The 21,250-nt window shown below is 38.1% G+C and overlaps 1 protein-coding gene across 2 annotated transcripts in view; it reads right to left on the bottom strand.

The window, feature by feature from the left end:
• CUBN (cubilin) overlaps positions 1 to 21,250 on the bottom strand; it is a 256,044-nt gene that overhangs the window by 177,540 nt on the left and 57,254 nt on the right. For both annotated transcript variants that reach the window (XM_070600806.1, XM_008510973.2), the window contains 5 exons: positions 14,841 to 15,033; positions 12,390 to 12,550; positions 11,783 to 11,964; positions 10,347 to 10,503; positions 7,074 to 7,261 (listed from right to left, as the gene is read on the bottom strand). In XM_070600806.1, coding sequence (XP_070456907.1) covers positions 7,074 to 7,261; positions 10,347 to 10,503; positions 11,783 to 11,964; positions 12,390 to 12,550; positions 14,841 to 15,033 — 881 coding nt within the window. The remainder of the gene's footprint in view (positions 1 to 7,073; positions 7,262 to 10,346; positions 10,504 to 11,782; positions 11,965 to 12,389; positions 12,551 to 14,840; positions 15,034 to 21,250) is intronic.

The following is a 21,250-nucleotide window of genomic DNA, read 5'->3' as shown; positions in this document are numbered from 1 at the left end:
ACCCTGATGTGACTGAGAAATAAACTTGTATTGTGTTAAGCACCTGAGAATTTAGGACTTCTTCGTAACAACAGGCGGTATTACCTCAACTAATTACAATATCACATGGGCCTGACACTTCACAGTCACGGTGGGGAAAGGTTGCTCAGGTTACAGACTGAGAAAACATAGGTGTAGGACTGAAAGATTCGGGGACATTGGTGATGTTTTCATCCATTCTTTCAGTGAAACACAGTATTTTGCAATGGAAAGGAGCACATGAGAGTGTAAAAAACAATGATATAAACATCTGGTGAACAGGATGACATCAGAAAGAGGGTTTGGCGAGAGATGAAATGAATCTTATAAAGACTGGAGGGAAATGCATTTGACAGAAGTCACTGACATAATCAAGAGGACTTGAAACTGACATCGTGGAAATGGGGAAGGCATAGAAAGATATGAAAGGATGTTATGGAAGATGATAGTGGCGAAGGTGCCAAATACAGAAAGGAGGGAGAAAGCTTAGAATCAGAACACAAAAACTGCAAAGTAAATCTGGCATTTTTGCATAATGAAATAAAAATAACTACAGTAGCACCAGGCCTTGATGAGATGAAGCATATAATTCAGCTATAGCATGGAAAAGTAAGACGTATTGAAAAAAAACATTTAATAGCACTCAAAGGTATGTGATAAGTAGACACCCATTGAAATATTTATAAGCCCCCAAGAAAGAGCTATGAAGTGAGGATAAACTGTGCTGTCATTGTGGAAGTGGACTACAGACAGTGGTCTCAAGTGCTGGATGAAGGGCTTGTGGGGCGCTAGCTCCCTTGGGATCCCCAGGGATTTTCATCTGCCCCCACCTCCACCTCCTGCTAGGTGAGGTCTAGGAATATGTTTTTCTAACAGGATCCCTAGATGCTTCTGGAATGCCACCAGATTCAGCAGCCAGTTATAGGGACTTTATCCTCCACCATGAGCTTCTTCCTCAGTAGAGACTGCAATTTTTTACGAAAGAAATATATCATCACAAGTGCAACAAAAAGAGACACACAGAGGTGGCAATGGGGAGATAATTTTAATCTCCTGGACATCTCCTAGATGTCTTGTTCTGAGAAAAGCATGGCCCTTGATGAATTCTTTATATACTTTCCTCTCCCAAAAAGTAAAGAAAATAGTGAAGACATGGGCTACTCCAGACTAACAGGCCAGCAGAGAAGTGGTTGTTAACGTAGACATGACCAAAACATTAGGGGAGAGTGATCAATTCCCCGAGAGCCTGTGATGACTGGATACATCGGTGATGGGCCTAAGGTTTTAGGGAGTCAGACTTCAAAAAAAAGATGGGAGCCCATGGACCAAAAAAAGTAAAAATGAAAGAAAAAAGAGAAGCAAAAAAGAAAAGAAAAACGATAAATTCTAAAAAAATTAAATTCTGCCCACAAAGTCAGGAATAAATTTGGGGGCAAAAAAAGGGGAAACCTCTGAGGAAATCAAGAAGAAACCCATGGAGCTACATAGGAGCTTTCTGACCATTTTATCGGCACACATAGAAATTAGCTAAACTTTGGGAAACAGCACAGCTGGAAAGGATGTCTATTTTCTAAAGCTGTGACTGGGGCCAAAGAAAGATAAAAATATGAATTGGGCTGACACTTGCAGAAGATAGCACAGCGTGATGAAGGACAAGTCCACATGCTTAGGAGGATTTTTAAACTGGAAGAATAGACATTGAAATCCAATTTAGAAGATAAGACAGTCAATTCCTTTAAATGAATTCTTTCAGGCTGAAGTGAATTATATCCTGCAGTACTGAAAGGGACGGTTCCTACAGAGCTAATTTTGTGGTCCTGCTGAATTCGTGGGTGTTTGCGAGGCGCTTTAGCATGCCAGCAGAGCCCCAGCCCCTGCTCAGAGATTTTGCCTCAGCCCACACACATGGTCTGTGAGCAACGCTGGCCGGAGGGCTGGACCTCACCGCTCCTGGCCAGAGCTGCTCGTACTGCCTAAGGGGCGCCCATCCATAAGCATCCACGCCTTTGCTGTCAGGCTCAAAAAGATTAGCCACCTGTGCTGGTCACTTGTCACCAAGGGAAAGTCTGGTTGGTTGTAAGCACTTGAGGTAATGGTCATGTAAAGTCATGGCTGGGGTGGCCGTACTGTAGCTAAAATTGTGAGGTTGCAGAAACTCCAAGGAAGCTTTTGAGGGGAGAGATGGGAATGGAGTATCCGTATGCAGGGAGAAGGAACAAAGCCAAGAAAGAGGGGAGAATCCGCTGAGCTGCCTTTGTACCTGCCCTCTCCTGGCTTTTCAGTTCGTTCTGTTTGTCATGAGCCCTCTTACTTCCCTCAGAGGAGCAGTCCTTTCACAAACGTGAATCTTTCCCACGTGGTTTAGTCTGAATGCGTACCTGCAACGAAGAGTGTAAAGCAGAACAGAGAAAAATAGGAGGATTGCAAGGTCTCAAGAGAAGATGTTTGACTTCACAAATGTGCAAAAGATTTATTCTGGAATCTCACAGATGAGTAAGATTGGCAGTAATTTTTGGAAAAATTCTAAATCAGATGCTAAAAATAATTTGCCAGCATGTAATGAAGAAAGAGGTGATTATAATAAATGACCATTGCTTACCTATGAAGAAGTCATGCTAAGGTAACATAAATTTCTCTTTGCAATAGTGTCACTAGAGTGGTAGATCCAAGGGCTCCATGGACAGTCTCTCATGCCACCTCCAAGGGTGACAGAAAACCATGAAAGAGAGTACAGATAGAGAGTGTGTGGGGTCATGGCTTAGAGCAATGGCCCTCAGCCACAGTGCCTTGGAGAAAGTACCTGGCTTTGTCACCTATAACCTTCGTGACTGTGGACAACCTGTATTTGCCTCAATCATCTCACCTGTCAAATGGGGATAATAATATTTCCTACATTGCAGCATTGCTGTGATAATTACCCAGCAAATAAGAAGTGCTCAGTAAAGATCAGTTATTATTATTACCAAGTTGTTTGAATAGTGCTCTCCCAAAAGGGTTCAATAATAGATCATTTTAACCAAAGAAACCTATCATTTTGGAGTATTTGAAACAGGCACCATCTTGTTTGACATTTTTATCAATCTTTGAAGAAGAGGCCAATGGCCAAGGGGTCAAATGCAAATGAATAATGCTCTACAGACCAGAGAATCAGGATACAGAGGAACCTGAGGTGATAAAAATTTTCAGGTAAAACAGTCAAATATAACTTACTAGGAATAATATCCTATGTATGGTTATGAAACCATTATAATTCATGTAAAATTGACCTGAAGATTATAGTCTTAATACAGTCCAACGTTATGTCTTGACTAACAATTCGCCCATTTAACCTCAGCTTACAATACCAGAAGTGTACGAGTCAGCATCCTTGGCCCTAACCACATTAGTTGGAGTGTTGCATCCAATCCAGGGCCACATTTGAAGAGACACTGACATACAAGAGAACATGCAGAGGAGGGTGTTCCATGAGAGCATGCCATATGACGACTAGTTAGGGAAACAAAGGATGAGGATTGGAGAAAACAGGCCATGACTTATGCTGATCTCATTGTTAGACCTAGGACAGTGAATTTATGGACTCAGACTTCAGTCTACACTCACTCTCTCCCCTTCATGCCTCTTCGCACTACGGTCTCGCTCCTGCTCCCATCCCTCAAACACTGCTCTGCTCAGAGTCACATTCATCTCCAAGGGACACTTGTCAACCTTAACACTTCTTGACCGTTTGGGAGCATCTCACCTTGTTGGTCACTGTTACCTTCTCTTACACTCTCTTCCCTCACCTTCCATGGCACCATATCCTCATAATTTTCCTCCTGTCTCTTCTCAGCACATGCTTCCTGCTGACCTAATACATGCTCTAGCCTTCCTGTACCTCTCTTGCTGATTTCTCCCCAATCCATCACTTCTGTCTGTATATTCCATCACCTATTGGAAATCTCTTCCATGAGGAGACTCAGACACAAAATAAAAATGAAATCAAGTTGTAAAATACAGAAAGAATCCTTAGGGTTGACTTCCCATGACTGCACAAATGACATTTCCTCCCGTTGACTATTTTATTTCCAAATCTGAATCATTTTGTTTTGCCCAGAGGACAAAATAATAAAGGATGGATTAGCTTCCCAATGGGATCTTTACCAACCCACACCTCTCAGCAAGCTTGGGCACCATGTCTGACGAGGACCTAATCAAGTCCTTTCACAGTTTCAGTTTTAATAACTCAAAATAACTCAATTCTGGCTGCAGCAACAATCACTCAATTGGGACTTGGCTACGTCACTTGAAAAACCCTTTAACTAGAATTAATTAAAATAATGAAAATTAGATTGTGCATTTGTGGCTTTTTCCTTCTTAAATGGTTATTTGTACTTTTAAAATTTCTATCATAGACCAGCCATTGTAGCAATTGCTCTGGTCTTGCCCCTTGGCTTACAGAGACGGAAAAAATCTCCTCCCTCTGGCAACAGTGTCATTCTTTGGAAGACTTCACCGAACTTCTGGTTCTCATTCTGTATTTTTGCTGCTTTCACCATCAATGTTGCACAAGATAAATGGCATGGCTGTAACATCATCTATGAAGGGCCTCTAATTAGCTGCTCTGCAGTTGTTGGAACAAGTATCTTTTATTTGACACTTTTTAAACACCTCCAAAAACGATCTGATGGGCCTTTTTGTGACCATTCCATCCTCAAGTAAGTCCAAAGAGGTGGGGTACAGCCTCTGGAAAGGTTTCATCTCATTTCCTCCCCACTCCTTCTGCCAAAGCCTCTTTTAAAGTCCATGTCAAAAGCTGCTTCTCTGCAACCTTGCCCACGGTGCTTTATCAAACTGCTATGACGGTGCCTGGCGTATGGTAACACATGCAACGCTCTGCAAGGCCGTGAGTTCTACTTGGTTTGTGCTCAGAGTGGTAGCATTGCTGTGAATGTGTAGGAATTATACAAAAAGGCTAGTTTGGAATTGAGTTCTTTCTCATTAATTAATAGCTGTCATTAGGCTGATGCTAAAATATGGCTGTGATAATCAATTTAACTTGAACCTACGGAACTCCTATAAGGTTCCAACTCTATCATTGGCGCCTGGGTTACAAAGTCAGAAGGAGACAGCTTCACATCTCATGCCTTCAAAAGTCCATAGTGCAGCAGGTCATGTGGACACAATCACAACTGGTAAAAGTATATGACTAAGGGCTGCGGTTGTGGTACGAACAAAGGGCTTGGAAAGCAACTTTTCCATTTTTCTTAAAGAATGAACATGATCTCACCATGTCAAGAAAAGGATGTCTACTCCAGGTAAATGGAATGAGACAAGCTCACCTTTAGTAAGCTTGTGTAGACCATCTGAACACCAGATGAAGGAAGGTGGACTTTAAAACTGTTGTCAAGTTCATGCTTGTAAGTTTGTTTTATGCTATATCATATTTTCTCTGTATACTAGGAAAAAAAAATCTTTCTAATGGACAAACACTATGGCTCCTAATTTTACGATATGGAAATTTTCTAAATATAAAGCAAGATTGTTTTTTAACCCAAAAATGTATCCCTCAAAAACAAGGGAATCCATATATTCAGGGCCTCACAAAGTCTCTCAAAGTGCAAGAAGCTTTCTTTTCTTTGTCTTGAAAAACAAAGAAGTTATTCAGAAAAGATATGCTAACCCCAAACAATCTTAATCAATGCTAGTTTTTTTAAAAAGAATTGGTAAAAAGAGAGTTAAGAAAATTTTACACGGATAAAGTACTTTTTCCTGGGAATATATCCTCAAAGATTATAAGTGCTGATGTCAAAAGTTTTTGCCAGCAAGACTTCTAAAAATCATCGACCACCTTAAAAAGAAACACACTAACTCATCGTGTCAGGGGACAGGCGGGATGGGGGGAAATGCCCTAACGTTGTCGAAGCAAGCACTCGTCAATTCAGAAAAGATTTCTAGTGGAAATATCATATGTGGATTCAAAAGTACTATAGATTAACAATGTAGATGGATATAAAGATAATGTGTTAGATGACTTAAAAAGTGATTTTATTAATGACGAAAACTAGATGGCAAAATATATGTAAATAGTCGGAGTAAAATTGTTTTATGAAGTGTGAAAGTAGAAACCAACATTTCCAAATTAATAGTTTATAAAATATATAATTTTATATATGAATGTATAAATATATTAATAAAGTAAGTAAAATGAGTAGCTGCCTAATTTTTCAATCTATAGCCCTCAAAAGTTGCATATGCAAGTTAGCAAAAAAACTTTTGTAAGTAAAATATCTTATTGTAAAAATGGCAGATGACCTCACATTTTGGGTTGCCTAATTTTTAAGCAACTTTTACTGCATAGCATTATTTATAAAGAGTTGAATAAATGTTACTGGTGGAAACTTCCATTTTTACAAAAAAAATTTACTGAAATGAACTTAAATTTTAAAAAACAAGAATCAAAAACATGATTCCTACTATCAGGCAAATTAAGTATTAAATATAGGCACATTAACCCAAACATTTTCTGATCTCTTGTTTATAGAGAACACACATAAAAACAACCAACAAAAATAGAAGTCATTCTTCTACTTCTTTTTTTTTTTTTAAGGAAGATTTGCCCTGAGCTAACATCTCTTGCCAATCTTCCTCTTTTTGTATGTGAGTTGCCACCAGAGCATGACCATTGACAGGCGAGTGGTGTAGGTCCAACACCGGGAACCGAACCTGGGCCGCCAAAGCAGAGCACGTCAAACTTAACCACTAGGCCACCGAAGCTGGTCCCATTCTTCTACATTATTTAAATAATAGGAGGTCAATCAGTCCAGAAGTTACATTAAAACCTAAAAACTTGGATAGTTCTTCATGTATGTAATTTAGTAGATTAAATATCCTTAGTACTAAGAGGATGCAGTAAAAGAGACAGGAAATACACCTGTTCAAGTACCAGGGGTAGTTGATGTATTATAGGTGTGTAGGGCAGGGTTAGGACTCGGTTCCACAAAACATGATGACTTCTAGCTTGGTTTGCCTAACTTGACCTGAAAATGCAGTGATTTATTGAGCTTCAGAATACGTACCTCTAAATAGTCTGTGGAGCAGTTTGCGTGATTTTCCAATTCGAATGCTAAAAATGTGTAATTTAAAGTGTTGCCAGTTGTTGCTTGGATGGTCCAGTTGCAGCGCTGGTTGTCTGAATAGGGATTTGGGTAATGTATACTCTCTAAGATGCCATAGGCTCGATTCACAATCACCACGTTCGTACATGCTGGAAAAAATAATCATGATTGTTAAGAACCATTATTTTATTTTTATATATATATATATATATATATCTCATAATTGCTCCAAGATGTGTGTGAGATTTTCCTTTAAGAATATATATATATATACACACACACACATGCATGCATACAAACATGTGTATTATATATACATATTTGGTACAGCATTTTTATAGTGAAAGAGTATCCATTTAGAAAAAATGTGAAATGATACTTAAGTGAATTCATAAACTTTTAAGTGTCATGAAAATTGCTTATGTTAAAACAGGCATCAGAGTCCTGTGAACTGGTGAAGAGTAGAATAGCTTAGCACTACTCAAAGATCAGTCTAACCTGTTTGTTTAGGGAAGTATATTAGACCCTCTGTGTTTCTGTTTTTCTAGCTTTAACATTTGGAAGGGACAGAAATCTTGACCTTTAATTCAACAGTCTAAAAACACAAAGTCCAACGTGAATGCTAAAAATACGCAACAACATGGCTTTGTTGAACATTCTAAAGTCAGCATGAAATTCACAATAAAGGCTCCGTTATTCCTCTGGTTAGTCATCAGGAGGTACCAAACGAATAGACAGAATGTAAAAGACTTGAAGAAAAAACGAAAATCGTAAATTTCGAAAAAATGTCTTCAATCCAATGGTGGCATTTTCTTCAACTGAGTTTTCAACAAAATTATATGAGGTACCTCTAGGCAGGGGCTAGTCCTGGGGGTCAGCACCAAATTCAGCCAAATCTAGTGACTTGAAGAAGGCGTACATATGCCTTTTCTCAAGTCTGTTTCACATTGTCTGTATGATGCGCAATAAAAGAGAGTAGGAAAATAAACATTGGATTTAAAGTGTTATCTCTGAAAACGGTGGTTCATAGATGCATTCCTACCACAACACTGCGCCCAGACAGGTGGCTGGAACAGCATTTATAAACTTTGCTATGGAAAAGTATACATTTGTGGCTCTTTAAAATCTTCCATTGCTGCATGGAGCAGGGGAATCCTCACACCATTTCTCTGAAAATCTTTAGGTCACAGTTTTGTCCACAAAGGTTTTCTAAAGAATAATTTTCTTGGGGCTGGTCCCGTGGCTGAGTGGATAAAGTTCCACACACTCTGCTTTGGCAGCCCGGGGTTCGTGGATTTGGATCCTGGGCGCAGACCTACTCCACTCAAGAGCCATGCTGTGGAGGCATCCCACATAAAAAATAGAGGAGGTTTGGCACAGATGTTAGCTCGGGACTAATCTTCCTCCAGCAAAAAAGGGAGGAAGATTGGCAATGGATGTTAGCTCAGGGTGAAACTTCCCCACCAAAAAAAAAAAAGAGAAAGAATAATTTTCTTGTTTTAGCTGCCTATGAGAAGTTATACCTACAGGATTAGAGAGACTGCTATAGCTTGCCTCAACGACCACAAAACAGGGCACAGGAAAATATATCCCGTTAAACCATACGGGCTGAACTCAGCACTCAGAAATTATACTATCAGCAAACCTTCAATTTCAAATGGCAAATTTTACAGAAAATCTCACTGCTTAGCTCTGATTTTATCTTTAAGGACCTGTATCTCCTGTGCACTAAGTTACTCCTTCAGTGTCCTGAAATTATGAGAGAAAAATAAAATATCACAGGAATAAAAAGAAAAGTAAAGGACTGTTAATAAACAGTCTGTCTGTAATCAGAAACAAATTAGCACAGCAATAATAAAATTAGAGAGATGATTATACATTCAACCAAATAGACGTATCCTGATAGAATTTGGGAGAACTTTGCATATGCTAATGATGAATTTCTGAAGAACAAAGCTACATATCCTTAAAACTCAGTATTCAAAACTGTCTAGAATTCAGCCTAACCCCCAGATGTGAGTGTGACTTTTCAAATTCACACATAATCAAGGTTAAACATTAATACTCTTTCAACTAGTCCAAAGGGATATTGTGTATTCAGATTATGATCTTGAGACTTTCCATTCCATTTTTAGCTAATCATGCCAAAATTATGGATAAATTTAGATTTAGTGGGGCAAGGAACTGCACTTTCAAAAACATAAGCAAAGTTTTTACTAAATAATATAAACTCAAGGAAACCTTGTTAGAAAGGATTCTAACTTTAGAAAAGTATTTAATTCTGAGCTGGAAGGGAGTTTTCACTTAAATTTTCACCTAATTTATTCTCCTCTTTTAAGAGAAGAAATTATGGAACCCCAGAGAAGAAAAGTGACCTTCTCAGGGGTTAGGGGCCAGGACAAACCCCCGGGTCCCTTAATTTCTTGTTCAATACTCCTTTATTTCCACCGTGTTGCCTCATGGGAAAGCAGATTTCAAAATGGCATCTTTAGTGGCTGGCCCGGTGGCACAGCAGTTAAGTTCGCACATTCCACTTCAGCTGCTGGGGTTCATGGGTTCGCATCCTGGATGTGGACCTATGCACCGTTTGTCAAGCCACGCTGGGGCAGGCATCCCACATATAGAGTAGAGGAAGATGAGCACGGGTGTTAGCTCAGGGCCAGTCTTCCTCAGCAAAAAGAGGAGGATTGGTGGTGGATGGTAGCTCAGGCTAATCTTCCTCAAAAAAAATAAATAAATAAATAAAAATAAAATTGCATCTTTATAATGACCAGATTTTTCCACAGTAAAGAATGTGCCCACTAACATATGATTCACAAGATCCATAGTTTCCTTTGATAAAACTGTTACGTTCTGAGGTATAAGATAAAAAAAATCGTGTGGAAGATACTATGTACAAGGGAATAGTGTCTAATGAGATGATTGTAATGTTTGATACAAATGAAAACCCACTAGCTGTTCACCTGTTACAGTGATCTTTAGCTGCATTGCAACTATCTCAGCATATTAAATACTCTCCGAAGTTTCCATAGCTTCCACATGCTTTAGTTGTATGATGTTAAATTTGATGCATACTAAGTATTTCTTCCTCAACTAGAGTGCAACTTTTCTCATAAGAAGCTAAGATTAATTTCAATTGCTCCAACCAATGGGTTACGCTTATTTCAGTTTGTTTCATTCATCAAGAGATGGAAGACCCGCTACAGGCCCCGAGCAGCCAGGATGCATACTTACTCTGCTTGTATTTGGCCAGGAAGCCCCCTCCTTGTTGACCTTCATCTGTCCTCAGTTTTAAAGTCATGCTGTCTCCACTAGAACGGATGGGAGGGGGTTTCTCATCCCCACAAAGCTGACTTAGCAGATGAGAGCTGGTACTTGGGCCATCATACACCTTTAATAAAACATTTTAAGTGTCAGATGATTGTGGCTATAAATATCATCTAAAGGACTCTGTAATCCTTAAGAAGTAGGGAAAGGCATATATATATATGTCATAACAAAAGAATAGCCCTGAATCTAAATATCTTTAAAAATTATATTTAAATGTCCATAAACTTGGGCCATGAACTCTGGCCTTTCAGCTATGGCTGTGTGTAATAGTAAGGGTGTGAACTCAGGTTGAAATGTGAAGATCAAAAATTAAAGACTAGGGGCTGGCCAAGTGGCATAGTGGTTAAGTTCCCGTGCTCCACTGTGGTGGTCCAGGGTTTACAGGTTCGGATCCTGGCACAGACCTGGCACGGCTCATCAAGTCACACTGTGGCGGCATCCCACATAAAATACAGGAAGACTGGCACAGATATTAGCTCAGCGACAATCTTTCTCAAGTAAAAAGAGGAAGACTGGCAACAGATATTAGCTCAGGGGCAATCTTCCTCACCAAAAGAAAATGAAAGAAAGACTAATACATATTTCTGAGACCATAGCTGTTATCAGTAGTCCTTCTTGCTTTTTGATTTCATAGTTTATAATTTGTTACACTTTAAAATATTTTTTATTCAGATTGATTTTTTAAGATTTTATTTTTTTCCTTTTTCTCCTCAAAGCCCCCCGGTACATAGCTGTATATTCTTAGTGTGGGTCCTTCTAGTTGTGGCATGTGGGATGCCGCCTCAGCGTGGCTTGATTAGCAGTGCCATGTCCGCGCCCAGCATTTGAACCGAGGAAACACTGGGCCCCCACAGCAGAGCATGCGAACTTAATCACTCGGCCATGAGGCCGGCCCCTCAGATTGATTTTTTAATGGACAAGGATAATTGCTGGTTCTGTAAAAAGGTCTACTTGGAGGACTTCAATTATCTTCTCTAATTCACCAGTATAATCCTCTAAATTATTTTTCAATGCATATACAGAAATTATATAGGTAATAAATATGATAAATCTCCTAACCCCTTTTGGGAGATTTTAACCATATCTTAATAGCCCATATTCATTCTTTTTTAAATACTCAGTGTACCAAGCCATTCAGTAATACATGCTGCCAATAATATACGCTTAGAAGGCTATCATTTTCATCAAATTTTTAAAAATTTTTAATTTTGTTTAAATTTTTATGTGGATTTTTTTTTACATGTTCCCCTTTCCCCAACCTCAAAAATAAAAATAAATGCATTTATGTGTGTTGGGCGAGATGACAGCAGTGAATAATACAACTGAGACGTTCTACATACAGCCAGATAATCTAAAGTGCAGTTGGGATGATACTCCAGGTGGAAGTCTTCAAATTCCAGTTCAAACGGGCTGCCGTGGCTGGCTTTCAACCACCAGGAGCATTCGGAGCTGTGGTAGTAGGGCATGGGGTAGTTGGGAGACGTGAACGTGCCGGTGGGAGTGGTGAGATTGCCCCCACAACCTAGAGGAGAAAGAGATGGAATGATGCATCTCCTTTTCTTTCTGGTGAAATTGAATCTTCTTGTCTATATCACACTAGTGCTATTGTTTCACCTCTTTAAACCAAGTTGCAAAATAAAACTGTTATCACCAGAGAGTAGCCAACCTCTAAACTTAATTCGCATCCCTGTATTTTCCTTTTCCTAACCAAGACGACCAGCTTGATGAAATAGACCAGGGAACTAGAACACACTCCCTTACTTTGTCTTTCAAAAACAAAACCAAGATGTCTGCTGTTAACTCAGAAATATTTGCAATGTTGAAGTTTATTACAAATAGTAATGACAAAATACAGCAGGAAAAAAATGAATAAGAGCATGGCGATCCAAGAATCAAGAAACCGAGCAGGTTGGACCCTCCAAGAAAAGGCAGCTTTCAGCTCTTTACCTGTTAATGATCCATCCCAGTAAGCCGAGAATCCGGGCCCTGAGTCCAAGGCGTCACTCTGAAACTTTAACCATAGTTTGTTACTGTGAGAGATGATTCTTGGAGGGAGATTCGAGCCACAGTATTGTCCCAAGGATGGTGACGTTTCATAGCCTCCGTCTCTGTGATAAAATATAAATGTGACCATTTATTAGGTTATTGATAATATTACTGCATAAAAATTTAACATTATTTGAACTTTGAGATTGTAAACAAGTTTATGTCAGTCAGCCTCCCTCAAAAATACTCTAAAAAAACCACAATTTCAAGCTTTCAATTTTTCACTTTATTAAATAGCATTTGAATACCTTAATAGAGAATATCCATCATTTCTAGTTGGCATGACATTGTATATAACCAATTGTAAACAGAGAGAAGATGTTTAATCTGTCAAACAAAGCATCTGGAAAACGTGTCAAAGAACACAGGATAAAGAAGCCATAATTATTAACAGTATAAACAAATTTTGCTTAATTTTATAGGGAAAACTTAAATGTTTTCCTTCTAATTTGAAAGTTTTCAAAATTTAATATGTCATATTTGACATATTAACAAAATTTTGAAAATAATTCTCTCCCCAAGAACTTTTGGGGGTCTTAAATCTAGTTTATACTCTGTAGCTTTTTCAGACCTAAAAAGAAAGGACGCACTCAACATTAAAGTCCAATGATTAATTGCTGTAAATTAAGAAAATTAAGTTATTTCAGCATAATATGGTACAATTATGATTTATTTTAGTATCTTACTTTATATCATGGGATAAATTTTATTATAAAATAGTATAAGATTCCAGGCTTTTAAAATGCCAAATAAAAAATCTGACACAGATGCACATCAAATTGATGAGCCTAATTTAACTCAATGTAATAATCTGAGGAGACAGCAGTATATAATATATATATCAATATGTTTACTTAGCTTTATTGCAAATATAACTTTTTCAACTCATTCTTTCAAAGTACCAAAGAAAAAATGTTTTATACTGAAATTCATAAGCCTAGGTACTACATGAACACAAAAAACTTTGTGAAAACTTTAAGACAAGGTTGCTACCTTACCATTATTTTTGCAATATAATTAGACTAAATGCACAGTGAACAGCCTAAAATTTAAATTGACTTACATAAAGAAAGCAGGTATTTGACAATTGCAAGTATCTAATTTCAGAGGAGTACATCTGTTTATTCAGCCCAATTAAATCTGGACTTTATTTTCAAATATTTCCAATAAAATAATCACTTAAAAATAACCACTAAAGCTCATGCAATTTCCTGTTTTTCTTTTAAGACAGGTTCTAAATGACAAACTTTATATCTTGCAAGAAAGAGGACAACAGGGAGCTTTACAGAGAATGTGCGTATTTTTTCCTTAGCCTTTCCAGGAAAGATTATGCATAAAGATAAATTATGAAAAGGATTATGATGAAGTACAGTCATGCACTGCATAACAACATTTCGGTCAATGACGGAACACATATGTGACAGCAGTCTCATAAGATTAGAACCACATAGCCTAGGTGTGTAGTGGGCTATACCAACCAAGTTTGTGTAAACACTGTAGGGGAGGAAGAAATTTTCCTCTACCCTTCTAGGTTCCTCCCACTGGCCTAAGAATTAAACTAACATGAGTCATATTAATAGGAGAAAAACAAAAGTTTAATAACATGTATACATGACAGAAACCCAGGAAACTGAGTAACTTGCCAAAACTGCTCAAGTCCTCACCTTAAATACTGTCATCAACTAAAGACAAAAGAAGATGTTAGCGGTGGGGGGAGTCAGGGACTTTAAAGAGAAGGAAGGCAATTCACAGGTAGGCAAAAAGGAGCAAACATTTGGAAAACGAGTGTTTGGCCAGATAGAAACAGAAGAACAAAGAGAGGAGCCCAATAAACAGACTTTTCTAGCTTCCTCCCTGTCTACGACCTAGTTCCTGCTATGCTAAGGTGATAGTTTACTTCCTGAGACAGGTTTTTTAATCTGAATTCTCTTAGGCAGTTAAGGGGGAAGTAACATGAAAAACTTCCTGAATTTTTTGTTCCTTAAAAATAATCAGCCTAGGGCCAAGCCGGTGGCCTGGTGATTAGGTTCAGCATGCTCTGCTTTGGCAGCCTGGGTTTGGTTCCCGGGGGTGGACCTACACCACTCGTCAGCCATGCTGTGGCAGTGACCCACATACAAAATAGAGGAAGATTGCCACAGATGCTAGCTCAGGGTGAATCTTCCTCAGGAGCAACAACAACAAAAACAACAGCCCAAAATAATTCTCATGTTAAAGAGACACATTTTGGAGTAGTAAATTTTGTTCCCCTTCAGGACACTTTATGATGTTCACACAAACAACAAAATCACCTAATAACACATTTCTCAGAACTTATCCCCATCATTAACTTACACATGTAAAGGTGCTTACCTGATTTCCACAAAATCTGCTATACATCTTCCACCAATGGCGTCCTCCAAGGAGAAGTTTGTGAAATGCAATGCAATCTGTTGGCTGGTTTCCACCGTGATCCTATAAATGCATTTCCAGTTGTTGGGATAATTATTGGGGAAGTTTGGAGAAGTGAATGTCCCAGATTCATCTGTATAGTCTTCCAAGCATGCTGTGAGAAGGAATAAACCACAAGAGAGAAAACAGAAAATATTATGCTACACTTATAAGACATGCAGGAATATATACTTCATTCATTTGTGCCATCAGACTTGAATTTCAATAGGCCATTCTGGAATGTTCAAAGAACGATTTCCTTTTGAAACAAAGTTTTTGAAATCTCAAATGCAAAAACAATTATTAATAATAAACCTAAGCTGTGTAGTAGAAATTGTTACATACATTACAACTTTTTAGTACTTGGAAGGGTTACAATTTTTCCAATCCATTCAAATTATCATAAACATTAAAAATTAGGCTCAAATACAGAAATCACAGGAGGGGCCTAGAAATAATTCAATCTGTCCTCCTTTTTATAGACTTCCTTTAAAATGGTGTTCCCCAAGGCATGCATTTATGAGAAATGAGAAAGCAGGTACCTCAGCCCTGTCGTAAAGAATAGGAAATGAGACTAAGGAATCAGAGGGATCTTGAATCAACACCCAGCTCAAAAACTGACAAACTAATCAACATTGGGCAAATTATTTCACCTCTCTCTGAGCTTTATCTCTAAATGGAGATGGTAAATATTTCTTTTGGTGAGGAAGATTGGCCCGGAGCTAACATCTGTTGCCAATCTTCCTTTCCCCTCCCCGCCCCCCACAGCCCCAGTACATAGCTGTATATCCTAGGTGTAAGTCCTTCTAGTTCTTCTGTGTGGGATGCCACCACAGCATGGTTTGATGAGCAATGTGTAGGTCCGTGCCCAGGACCAAAAGGGGTGAATCCCAGGCTGCTGAAGCAGAGTGCACAAACTTAACCACTACACCACCACACTGGCCCCGATGGTAACTATCTTTGAGCATCCATGTAAGAGTCGGACATAATGCAATTAAAGGGCTTGGCACATGGTGCGTGCTCAATAACTGGCAGTGATCATCATTCGGTGTCAAAATACGACAGAAAAGTGTAAGAAAAGCAGACCATAAATATGAGGAATAAATTAGATGTCTCATATAAAACATTTAGATAGTACTTAGACAATTTTATGCCCTAAATAAATATCAACTGCTCTACTTTAAGACCCATTCAGTCCTTCAGACTCTATATTTACTAACTAACCAACTCAATCTCTTATACCCTCCAAATCTGAGATATTTTCCAAAGAAAATCTGGTTTCAATGGATTTTTCATGTATCTTTAATTATATCCAGTAATAACAGAAATCTAGAGTCCGGGAGTACACGTAGGTCTCCGACTGAAAAGTTTTGGGGAAGAATGAACTACTATACTCTATCATGAGTCAAAAAAGGAAAGGAGGATGTTTAGGTGTGCTATTTCCCCAGTTGCTGCTTTATAATTATAATTAGAAAAGAAAAGAGGAAGCACTGGTACTGAGAGCACAGAGACACAGAAAATATCACAGGTTCTACTACCTATGCATAGCCCTCAGAGTAATAGGCATTCACCAAATATTTGGTGTACTCTATTTTAAACAGCAACCAATCAAGGCTTTACTTCATTGAAGGAATCGACAATGATATTTAACTTCGAAGATGTATATCATATACTTTTCTATAGTCTGCTAAGATATTTCTTCAAGGGTCAAGGAAGGAAGGGAAAAAGCAGGGAGGAGGCAGAGGAGGGAGGGAAAGAGAAAGGGGGGTAGAGGTAGTATGTTAAGTATTTCAGATCCAGTAATGAGTATTACTAAGATAAAAATTCACGGATCAAATAAACATTAAGTGAAGACTATGACCCAGTGTCCCTGAGCTGACAAAACTGACAGACTCATTGACCACCACCACATTCAGATAGCTTTAGCCATTAAATCAAATATCTAGAGACAATTATCTATTCATGTCACTTGTTCTTAAAGAGATAATGTTCCTTGCTTACCCACTCTACTCCCAGAGGGGAAATATAATTGTATTGAATATTTCTAATGCAACTTGTAATTAGTCTCCAGGACAATGGTGTGTATAGTCAGGTTCCCATGTAAAGGAACCTGATTCAATGAAATTTTTGAGAAGTAATGATGAGTAATTTCCCTGTACCTTGTCCATATGCAAGTGATTATTGTGGCACAATTAATCTCTTCTGAAATTTTAATTTACACATCAATATTCTTTTCTGTTGCTGGCATAAAGGTAAACACAGTCCGTGATGCATTGAAATGATCTTCACACTGCTCACTTTGTCTGAACTGCCTTACCTAACAACCTCCCCACCTCCCCCAATACACCCTTTAACAAATAAACTCTTACCCATCACTTAAGGTCAAATTCAAATATCACTTCTTCTATGAAACTTTTCTCAATCAAGCAGAATCAATTTCCTTGTGCTCAATAAAACTTTATGCAAAGATCAATTTGAGCCCCAAACACATTTTATTGAGATTGTTTTTATGTGAGCATACGTCCTTTACTAGATGTCCAAATATGAGTAGGACCTTATTAACCATTATTAACTGTCACATCCCACATTACCTGACCCAGATCACGTGTGACAAATAGTGGTGAAAATCATATTACACGATATATTGAAAATTGCGATGAGGGGACAAGTATCTCATTTCTTTCCACTCTCTTTGTTCCATTCTATTGCACCCTCCACTTTTCTCACCTCATTTTCCCTCTCTCTTTCCTATCCTCTCTCCTGGGCACGTTGAGATTCTTTAATATTTTATATTGTTTATTACATTTAAATTACAGGAATCTCTGCCTTCAGCCATGACAAGTAACTGGTACTAGACTAGCCCCTCTCCATAATAACTATAAAAGTGAAAAAAAATATACGAAGCGCTAAACAACAGGCAGACCAAGATTGCATCCTTGACAGAAAGAAAATTCATGAGATACGACTCGTGATTTCCTTGGCTCTTGGGCAGAATTTTCTGACCACTGCAGTTTGCTGAAGCCCAAGTAGAGAATGATAGTCCTGTTGAGCTGAGGAAGCAGGGATCAGAGCTTGGGGATACCAAAAGAGCTGGAACTGTAGGGAAATGCGCCAGCAAGGAAGAAGAAACAGAGAGGAGAATCAGACATCTGTGTTCGCTATGAATTCTTGGATGAGCCTGGGCTGGGCATACATGGGGCGAGACTTCAAAAGGAATACCAGAGAGCAGCTGCTACCAGGCTGGAAGCAGAAACAAGATATTAGAGACCAATGCAATTCTGGGATACGCTTGAATTCTCTCCCAGTCAGAAGGAGGATGGCTCTTGACACTCCAGGCACTAGCTGAGACACCAGAAAGGCCACACTGTAGGAGTGAAGACCATGGACAAGAGTAGGCCTTTTCTAGAGCTTCTCTACCAAAGTATAAATCTAAGTCTTGACAAGACCTGCAGGAGTGAAAAAACTTAGAGGTATCAAGTAATATAGTGTCCTATTGTTATGGAGATAGCTACATAGATCAATGGGATAGAAGAGAGATTCTTAAGCAAATCCAAATACATACGGGCCCTTAATTTTCAACAATAATGCAAAAGCAATTCAGTGAAAATAGGAGAATCTTTTCCACAAATAGTGTTTGAACCATTAAATACCATTTGCTAAGCAACAAATAAACCTGGACATATAACTCACATGATATAGAAAAATTAACTCAAAATGGATCTTAAACATAAATGTAAAACCTCAGATTATAAAACTAATAGAAGACTACACTGGGGGAAATCTTCATAAATTTAGTAGGCACAGATTTCTTAGACAAAATACAAAAAACACTAACCATAAAAGGAAAACAGGACATATTAGACTTCTGCTCTTCAAACCATACCATTAATAAAAAGAGATGGCCAGCTGCACCCAGGGGGAGAAAATATTTGAAATACTTTTATCTGACAAAGGACATACTTGTACCCAGAATACACAACTTAGAATAATAATAAGGTAGCTAACACAAATATGAATAAAACCTCACAAAAGAAGATACATAAATCATCAATAAGCATGTGAAAGTGTACTCAGCACTATTAGTCACCAGGGACAAATTAAAACAACAATGAGGCACTACAACACAACCACTAGAGGCTAAAAGTGAAGATTGACAATAGCAAGTGTTGGCAAAAATGTGGAGAAAGTGGAATTCTCATTCATTGTAGGTAGGAATATCCATACAATGGAAGGTTACTCAGCAATAAAAAGAAAAAAATTACTTATAAATAGAGCATGAATAAATTTCAGAAGCATTATCCTAAATGAAAGAAGGCAGACATACAAGTGTGCAAATTGTGTGTTCTACTCCTATTTGCCTTTGGAACACGCAAAACTAATCTATAGCGATAAGAACCAGATCTGCAGTTGTTGAGATAGAGGATGTGGAGAGATCAATTAAAGGGACATTAGGACACTTTCTGGGATGAGAAAAAGGTTCTCTGTGTTGAATGGAGTGGTGATTACAGGAGCATACATATTTGTTATAACTACAGATGAATTTTACTTTATGAAATTACAAATAAAAGTCCATCTTATTTTAAAAGTTTGAAAGTTCCATGCAAAGACAGGTTGAGTTCTCTAAAGGAAATCCAATAAATAATTCAGATATCCAGTAAATAATAAATAAAATTAAAATAGAGAAATAAAAAATATTTTTGAAGGTACACTTGCTATAAATATTCCATAATAGAATTTTTAATATTAAAATTTTATTGTATTTTTATAAGATTCTATATCTAATTTTACAAAGAGAAAAACAATGGTTCTTTGAACTTAATGTATCTATTTCTTGAAAGGTTAGTAACTCCTCTTATCTAATACTGAAGTCTGTACAATGTTCATGTTTTATTCTCTTGACGGTATAAATGGTTCTTTCTAGAATAATATTAATACTGAGAAATATTAATGTAGGCTTTATTTTCCTCTTATGCTTTGCAAAAAAGCACAAATAATTAAAATTGAACATATTCCCATAAAAGGATATTCACATATTGCCATGATGCTTATTACATCAATACAAAATGCAAACATAAGAATGCCTTTTGTTTATATCTTCTATTGCCAAAGGAAAACTCATATCCAAGGCCAGTTTGCCTTTTATTATGGCCTAACAACATTTACAAAGAGACGAAGAAGGAAAGAACATTCCTTCCATCCACTATATTCAATCAAGCTAGCAACGGCAAAACACATCTCTGACGATCAAAGACAACTATTGGCAGGCCTCACATATCTTTCTTTCTGACCAATCTCAGGAAAAAAAAATGTAAAGCAAGAAAAGAGAAAACAGACAAATATCCTCTGTGAACCCTTACAGAATTACAAAACTACATTTTTCTAAAAGTCACAATGCACCTTTGCCTCCACTGAGCGTTCTCAAACACGTTTAGTAACATAGCATTCAGCTCATTTTCAAAGGGGAAAATCCAAAACGTGGGTAATCTTCCAACCCACAAAGGAAGGATGATGTCAGCCCCATGTGATTAGGGTGACGGGAGCAGAATAAACTGGCCCTGTGGATAGAAGAATTTATCTCCTAGAGAGACTCTAGATTGGGGATAACTGCTCCTGCACCCCCTGCTTTGTCGTAGGTGATAACCTGTGTGATTATCCAGTTCCATTAGGGATCAATCTATAGGCAACGCTCTCTGAAACCATGCATGAGACATTTTGTGTCTACATGACCTCAGATTTTCCAGATTTGTGCTCAATAGTCAACCCAGGAGCCATCATCTGCTTCTACTGGCATATTTGGTTTAATAGTCTTCCAAGTGAAGACACCAGGGAAGATAAAATTACAGGTTCAATTTCTCCTTTAGGAAAGAGAACCAAAATCTGACATTTTGCTACAATACGCTGCTAGGCAGTCACGTCTTTTCCCTCGCAGGCGACCAGTTCAAACGAATACGAATATGCGCCAACTCACGGAAGCAGCTGTTGTACAATTGTACTTGGATGTCAGTAATTATATTTTAAACCTGGTAGTCATGGTGCTTTAGAGCTATTATGCAATTTTCACATAGAATATCTTATTCTATTGTCACCAACTATAGGAAACAGCCAGGCATTATAACCCCCACTTTTTAGAGAGGTTGCAGATGAGGGATCTGAGGCTCCTGGAGGTTAAGTTCTGAAAATCACTTAGTTCAGACACAGCACAGAGAAAATTCCACCCCAGTCCTCTCTTTCCAAATCCCGTGCTCTTTAATAATCCATGGTTTCTCTATGTAGGGAATGTCGATTAAGAAATGAAGGCGAGTAAAAGACTAGGAAAAGCACAATTAAATATT

The sequence above is a fragment of the Equus przewalskii genome, chromosome 30, assembly GCF_037783145.1.
Source record: "Equus przewalskii isolate Varuska chromosome 30, EquPr2, whole genome shotgun sequence".
Taxonomy (NCBI): Eukaryota; Metazoa; Chordata; class Mammalia; order Perissodactyla; family Equidae; genus Equus; species Equus przewalskii.
Note: the sequence above shows the minus strand (reverse complement) of the source record. Positions and strands in the feature narration are given on the sequence as shown.